General features: G+C 36.6%; 2 protein-coding genes across 2 annotated transcripts in view; one reads left to right on the forward strand and one right to left on the reverse strand.

Annotated features, from left to right (window-relative positions):
* The window catches only part of LOC104782671, an 8,086-nt gene extending 6,980 nt beyond the window's left edge, over positions 1-1,106 (forward strand). Inside the window, exons 18-20 of the mRNA XM_010507671.2 lie at positions 1-84; positions 181-420; positions 572-1,106. The exon at positions 1-84 is cut by the window's left edge and continues 30 nt beyond it. Coding sequence (XP_010505973.1) covers positions 1-84; positions 181-420; positions 572-736 — 489 coding nt within the window. The 3' untranslated portion in view covers positions 737-1,106. The remainder of the gene's footprint in view (positions 85-180; positions 421-571) is intronic.
* On the reverse strand, positions 1,105-4,590 carry LOC104782670 (leucine-rich repeat receptor-like tyrosine-protein kinase PXC3). Its single transcript, XM_010507670.2, has 2 exons — positions 1,646-4,590; positions 1,105-1,569 (listed from the first exon to the last, which is right to left on the reverse strand). The coding sequence occupies exons 1-2, from the start codon at positions 3,987-3,989 to the stop codon at positions 1,241-1,243; spliced, it is 2,673 nt and encodes an 890-aa protein (XP_010505972.1). The 5' UTR covers positions 3,990-4,590; the 3' UTR covers positions 1,105-1,240.

The raw sequence follows: 7,447 nt of genomic DNA on the forward strand, positions 1-7,447 counted from the left end.
GGCTCTGAAACCGTAACGAAGAATAATCCTGTAACAGTTTCGGAAATTCCAGACCTCCTGACCGTCAATCAAATTCTAGAATCTGTAAGTTACATGTTCCTTCTTCTTCTTAGAAATTAGATTGCGAAGTCATCATCAAAAGTAACATACGATAAACTATACTTCTTTTGTTTTTCGAAGGTCGTTGAGACAACACGTCAAGTGGGTAGAATTTCCTTCCATACTGCAGCTGATGCTTCATACAAAGAAATGACGCTTCATTGTGAGAATCTATTAATGGGAAAACAGCAGAAGATCTCGAGTCTTTTGAATTCTCAGCTACGACATGAGAGTTCTGTTAACTGCTCTCCACGACAACATGATGAAGAGATCACGACCGCAACTTTTCATCCTATGATCAATTCAACATTTTATACCGAGGTATGTATGCCCTAGCGATAACTTACTGTCTTTTATATACTGTGTACTGAATTCAGATAATCTGCTTGGAAACCAATCTTAGCCTCTGGTTTTTATCTTCCACGATATCAAACTTAGCATCTGGTTTGTATTGATTAATAAATTGGCTTAGGTCGAAGTCCCTTTACTGGCGAAAGAATTCGGCATGAAATCGCCAAGAACCCCAGTGGGAACTATTCAGACACAGTGCTTTGCAGAACTACAAAATAACCCACAAGCATTTAGATTGCCAGCTTCAAGCCCTTACGACAACTTCCTTAAAGCTGCTGGCTGTTGATCATCGGCAGGATCCAAACCATGTTTGGCTTTGAATTCCAGTCAAGAACTCAAACAAAACATAACAAAGCTAGGTTTGCTTGGTTTTTCAAAGTCTTGAGTTGCGTTCTTTTAGATTCCTTAGCATCATAATTCGGAATTGTCTCCGTCGTGCTATGCTTAGATCATTCCTCGTAGGTTTTTAATTTCTGTCTCCTCTTTTGCGTTTTCTTTTATCCAATTTATTTGTTTCCTTTTGGTGTGATGTGTAAAAATTGAAGAAGGCCATCTGGTTTTCACGTGGCCTTGTAATCTAAAGATTCTTTTGATTCTACAACAACAAGATGTACATTGGTTCTTCTATGATCTAATATAATTTGAGTTATAAGGTATGCAAATCAACCATAAGCGATCAATTCATCATAAAACTCTATATAATACACAGAGGAGAAGCACGCATATATAAGAATGCGTTTTTTTTATATGAACTGTCACCAAAGGAAACTATATATCATCATTCATTTGCTCATTTGATTTGCTTAACTTCTTGAAGCATTTCAACCACTTTCTTCATCTTTGGCCTTTTTGCAGGTGTGATGTCTGTGCAAAGCAATGCAACTTTCAGAGCTGCAAGCATCTCTCTTCTCCAAGCAAAGGACACGGTGCTAAGCTTGGCATCCAGTATCTGTTCCGGTGTTTCTCCTCTCGCTGAAGCTCCATGGACCCATTTCACCAAATCTACCCCCTCACCAAACTCTTCCTCGACTGGCGCTCTTGAGGTTAGAATCTCAAGCAACACGACTCCGTAGCTGTAAACATTCCCTGGTGCAGTAACTTGCATTGTGTATGCATACTCTGCGGAATAAAAGGGAAGGTGTTGGATTTTTTTAATGAAACTATTGGTAACAAAAACAAATTAAAGACTTTATACCAGGAGGAATGTAGCCAAAGGAGCCTGCAACTGAGCTAATACTTGCGGTGCCTCGGGAGGGATCCAATAGTTTTGATATTTCAATCTCCCCAAGCACAGCTTTGTAACCACAGTCTAGCAAGACATTGCTCGAGGAAACGTCAAGGTGAATGATGGCGACATGGTGGAGAAACGCTAAACCTTCTGCTACTCCAACAGCTATGGACAGTCTCATTGGCCAATCGGGTTTGTACTCTGGTTTCTTGGTGGACTCATGAATCAACTGAGTTAAGTTACCATTAGGTAAATGCTGATGCAACAAGAGAGCAACATCTTCGTATATAACAAACCCGATCGGTCTAACCAAATGTTCATGGCAAAGTTTGCTGAGTCTTTCGAGCTCTCTGATCATCTTGTTCTGATGATGAGTTATGGCTCTATCCATTGACTTGAGTTTCTTCACCGAAACAATCATCCCCGAAGGCATAACAGCTTTATAAACTGAACTGAATGTTCCTGTGCTGAGTTTATTTGACTCCTTCATAGCTGCTTTCACAACTGCATCAAGATCAATTCCTTGTTTAAGATTCTCAAGGAAGACATTTCCCGCTATAATCGCCGGTTGCTCATCCTCAACGTTTTCTTCAACATCAACGTTTTTAGCCGCTGCTTTCTCTTGTTTCTCCCTCATCATGAAGAGAAGAACAACCACAGTGACTGATACAAAGACAGCAACACCAGAACCAATCACTGCAAGCACAATCCTGTAAGAGACTCTGTGATTGTATCTCAAATGTTCAAGATCTTCAGAGTATCCACAAGAAGAGCTCAATGGCGCTCCACAAAGCTCTTTATTTCCCGAAAAGCTCGAATTTGGAGACTTTTGAAAGGGAACAAAAACTGGCACTGGACCACTCAAGAGGTTGTTTGAGAAATTAACCTCGATCAAACTCATCATACCTTTTAGTAGCTGTGGTATGGATCCTGTGAGCAAATTGTTAGAGACATCCAATGACACGAGCTTGTCGAGCTTTCCTAACTCGGGAGGCAATGATCCATGAAGATGGTTGAAACTTAAGTTGAGTGCTATCTGCAAATTCCTCATGCGACCAATCTCTGGAGGAATGGTTCCCGTCAAGTAATTTCGACCCAGTTGGAGCTGAAGCAGTTTCACACAGTTTCCAATCTCATTAGGTATGTCTCCTCTTATGGAATTTTGATCAAGAAGCAAGTACTGAAGCCTCTGCATGCTGCAGAGTTCCTTTGGGATAGTTCCGTTGAGTCTGTTGTTGCTCAGATCAAGCTTGTTTAGGTTTCCATGTCCAAGAAACGACTTAGGGATTTCCCCAAAGAGACTGTTGCCTGAGAGAATCAGTTCTTGAAGATTCATGAGCTGACCAAGTTCTATTGGAATGGTTCCAGCAAACCCATTTGCTGCCAAATTCAGCAGAGTAAGATTAGAACACTTCGAGAACTCTGCAACAATCTCACCTGAGAGATTGTTATTGTCTGCTTCAAAGTAGGTAAGTCCACTAATGTTTCCAATTGTCCTTGGGATGACTCCAACAAGCTCATTATTCCCAATTCTAATGCTCGAGAGGCCGCTGCAGTTTCCTACTGCTTCAGGGAGTTCACCGGTCAATCTATTCTGTGTCAAGACCAAAACTTTAAGCTTCCCTTTCTCAAAAATCCCCTTTGGGATCTTCCCCTCAAGCTGGTTCGAGTGAAGATTCAACAATTCCAATTCAGAAACCAAACCTAACCCATTTGGTATCTCACCAACCAAATCATTCTCATAAGCTGTAAACACCCTGAGGTTGCTCAGATTCCCTACCCAGTGAGGTATAGAACCATTTAAGCCGTTTCCAGAGACCTGAAAATCCTCTAACCTCTGTAGCACCATAAGCTCATCAGGTATCTCTCCCACAAGCAAGTTATTAGAAATGTTGAATGCTCTAAGGCCTCTAAGCCTACCAAACTCAACAGGAATATCTCCAACGAAACGATTCAGAGACAAATCTAGAAACTCAAGCTTAGACAAGTTGCCAAAAGATGCAGGGATTGGTCCATTGAAGTTGTTACCAGAAAGATCTAGATGCTTTAAGCTTCTGAGGTCAGAGATTAAAGTGACATTACCTCTAAGCTGAAGCCCTGAGAGATTAAGCATCTCAACAAAGGAGTTGTTAGCACCACACTTGATCCCTACCCAAGTACAATAGTCAGTGCCATTGCTACTCCATCCAGGAACTCCAAGCTCTCTACTAATGGCCAACAATGTGGCTTCATCGCTTAGCTGAGCTTCGCAAAACTCAGAATTTGATACAAACCCAACAACGAGAAGAATAGACATGCACCAAAATGCCATCTTTTGGAAAAAAATCAGAGTAGAATAGAATGAATCACACACACACACTCGTCTTGTTGTTCTTCTTCTTCTTCCCACAAACACAGAATTGATTGATTGACAAAACTACCATTGGAATTGTGAAACTTTTTTTAAGCTAACGGAAGAAAAAAGCATTAAAAGAATGTGAGAGAAGGAAAGAAACACTCTTTAGGCCATGAAACCCGGATTAAAGCTCTGGTTTTTCTGAAGTCAAGATAACTGTTTCGGAACAAAAAACCAATCTTTAAGAATTCTGAGGAAAGAAAGAGAAGTGCTTTTGAGTGTGAGTGTGGCTTAGAGACAAACAGAGAGAAAAAGAAAGAGAAAAAAGAGAACAAACCCCATAAATTTAGGGAGAAAAATAGGAAAAATCCATGAAAGAAGAGAGCAAGATCATAGAGAGGAGTAGGGTCTATGAGTATAGTAGTCGTAGTATTAGTAAGAGAGAAGAAGAGCATACATTTTTGTTTAGTATATCACGAAATTATGATTGCAGAACCAAACAAACAAAGATCCTCACTTCCAGAAGAGAGAGAAAGAGAGAGAGAGAGAGACACACACTCTCACACAAAGCAAACGCACTTGCAAAGGAGGGAATTTGTTTTTCTCTTTTTATTTTATTTATTTTGATGATTTTTTATTCAAAAAAAAAGAATTTTTTTTTTAATATTCTGATACAAAAAGTTTTATTTTCATCACGAGACAGTGCAAGTGATGAATGAATGAAAGTTGCATAAATCTTTCTGACACATTTTTTTCTGCTTTTCTTTTGAAATTTAAAAAAAAAAAAAAAAGATTAATAGAGAAAAATGTACAGTGTACGTTTTTTGATAATTCTTTTCCTCTGACGTTATTTCTGTACCATACTGATGATACTGTCACAATGTTCAATACCAAAGTGGTAAAAAGATATTTTTCAAATCTATACTCTTTCTCTTCTATTTTTTACCTTTTTTCAAAATCTATCTTTTTTTTTTTAATTATACCAAGGTAGATTAAATCATGATCCTTTCCTAAGTTTACATTCATATCATTTGGTATAGAAATAGTGAACGATGGAGTAGGATTTGTAAACTATGTGTTTTATAATCTATTTATCGTTAACATCTAAGTTTGACATAGGGAATCTACTTTTGTGTGGTGTGTTTTGTTGATTACTTAAAAGTTAAAAATACGATCGATGTTTGAAGTTACCAAATTTTGTTGACATTTATGGTCCATGGATATAATAATATACTAAGATTAAAGAATCACACGAGGTGGAAGATTGTTATTATTCGCTCTCGAGGAGACACTTACTGTATGTTTAATCAATATATATGATTAATTTCCCGAGTTTGAGATATTAAAAAATGGTTAAACGTAAAATATTTGTTGTGAGATACTCATACTATTACTTAATAAACGATTTGTCAAATCTTGAATGTTGTTAGAAAACATGTTTTCTCATATGTCCGGCCGGAACATCAAGATTAGTATCTTTTGATAATTACATAATATATCTTTATGAATTTTTTTCTCTAAAAACAAAATTTATGTCCTTCATATTAAAAATGAAACGTAACAATTGTACTGGTTTTATATTGGAGCTGCTGTGTCTTAAACTTCCGATGCTCCTCAATAAACGACCCAAAACATCGGAAAATGATGTCGGATGTATATATGATTGTTTATCAATGTCTTTGACTATTTAAATTATTAATTGTTCTGGTTTTTATGTTTATTGTTGTTTTATTATCATTAACGAACAACCCAAACAATAAACATTAGTCATGATACATTGGGAGAAAAGAAAACGAAAATATATCATATTCCACAATGAATCGTATTTCTTCCATGCTTTTATTCAATATTAAGTTGAAGTATGGTTCTGGATTAACGTATGGCCGCCACACTCAAAGTCAATCTGGAATCCATAGAATCATACTCAATTTGGCAAAAACTAAATTTACAAGCTCTGAGTTATATGTTTCTATAAGATTAGTGGTCATCAAATTTCAAAATCAAAAGGATAGGAAGATCAAAATGAACAAACAATATATAAATAGAAAGTAATATAAGATTAAGATGCTGCAAAGAGTTATACTTTCTTTTGAAAAAAATTAATAAAAGGAGCAAATATGGATTGGGAATAAATATAATGAGGAGGAAGAGAGTGGGGTTCACTCACGGGATGGGGTAAAAAAAAAAAGAATGTGGCTCTTACGGTTAGGCAAATTGTAGGACCCTGCTTTGTCTGCCCCGACCATCACCACTCACCACCCCCGTCCCATCGTTTTTTTGTTCTTCTTTCTTTCTCTTTTATTCCTCCTGATTATAATTAGTAACTTTTATAACACACTAGCAAACTAGTTTTACTCTAAATAAAACCAAACTAAATTTCAATCCATGTTCATTTCCAAACCAAATACTCCTTTCTAAGACGTTAAACTTCTGGTTTTGCTTTAAAAAAAAAAAAAAACTAACAAGCTCTTTTGGGTATTCACATATACTCTTCAGTCTTCACTATAGTGAATACTATTTTTTCGGTACATATAACTAATGTTCGGTTTATTCTGATTGGACATTCATATTTTTCACTAGATGAGAGTGCTAATTATGCATATACATATTCTTGATTGATTAAACGAAACAGTTAAAAAGACAAATCATAAGATGAGCAGCAAGAAAAAAAAAGAGAAGACATAATGATGGAAGCACCTCGTCGCTTTAAACTCGTGAAGAAGGGGAGAAAAGAATGTACCTTAATTGTTTTAAAATTTCGCTAGTTTAACCAATGATTACAATGAAAACTAAGTCATTAGCTTATGAATGCCTTACATATCAAACTGACTTTCTGCGTAATCATTTGTGAATATTCATGACTTTTGCTTTCGGAACTCTTAAACGAAGATTTATGCCGAGATTTATGCTCTCATCGTTACGGATTTGTGGGATGCCGAGTACTATTATTATTCATAGTTGTTTAGGCTCACCAACCGTACCATCTAATTAGGGCCTGACTGGTTCAAACGCTGCGGTTGTGGTTGCGGTTGCGGAAGATTGCGGAAGCGGGCGATTGCGGTTTCAAGCGTTATTAAGCGTTTTGAAGGACTGGTTTAGCAGTTTAAAATTGGTGCGTTTGCGGGAGGTTTACGACTGGTTGATCAGCGGGTGCAATAGCGGTTGAAACATAATACATGTGATATATAATATATAAATTTTAAAAACACCCATTTTTTTATTAAACTTGATTTATAATTAAAATTTATTAAAAAAGTACTAAAATAATTATTCAAAAAACAAATAAATTTCATATTGAAATACTTATTCCTTTATGCATTTGGCTTTTCACTAAAAATTTAATCAAATAATTTGATAAATGACAAAACATATGCTTTAGATCGTAGATCTTTTCTCTTTTCTCTTAGATCTTGGCTCAGTAGTTTCATCGGTAG

Source organism: Camelina sativa, chromosome 4 (assembly GCF_000633955.1).
Source record: "Camelina sativa cultivar DH55 chromosome 4, Cs, whole genome shotgun sequence".
Taxonomy (NCBI): Eukaryota; Viridiplantae; Streptophyta; class Magnoliopsida; order Brassicales; family Brassicaceae; genus Camelina; species Camelina sativa.

Bases quoted from the DNA above. Each gene is read 5' to 3' on its own strand.
- LOC104782670 (XM_010507670.2), bottom strand. From the start codon at position 3,989: ATGGCATTTTGGTGCATGTCTATTCTTCTCGTTGTTGGGTTTGTATCA. The intron at 1,570-1,645 runs GTATAAAGTCTT...TTTATTCCGCAG, and splicing joins CTTTGGCTACATTCCTCCTG to AGTATGCATACACAATGCAA.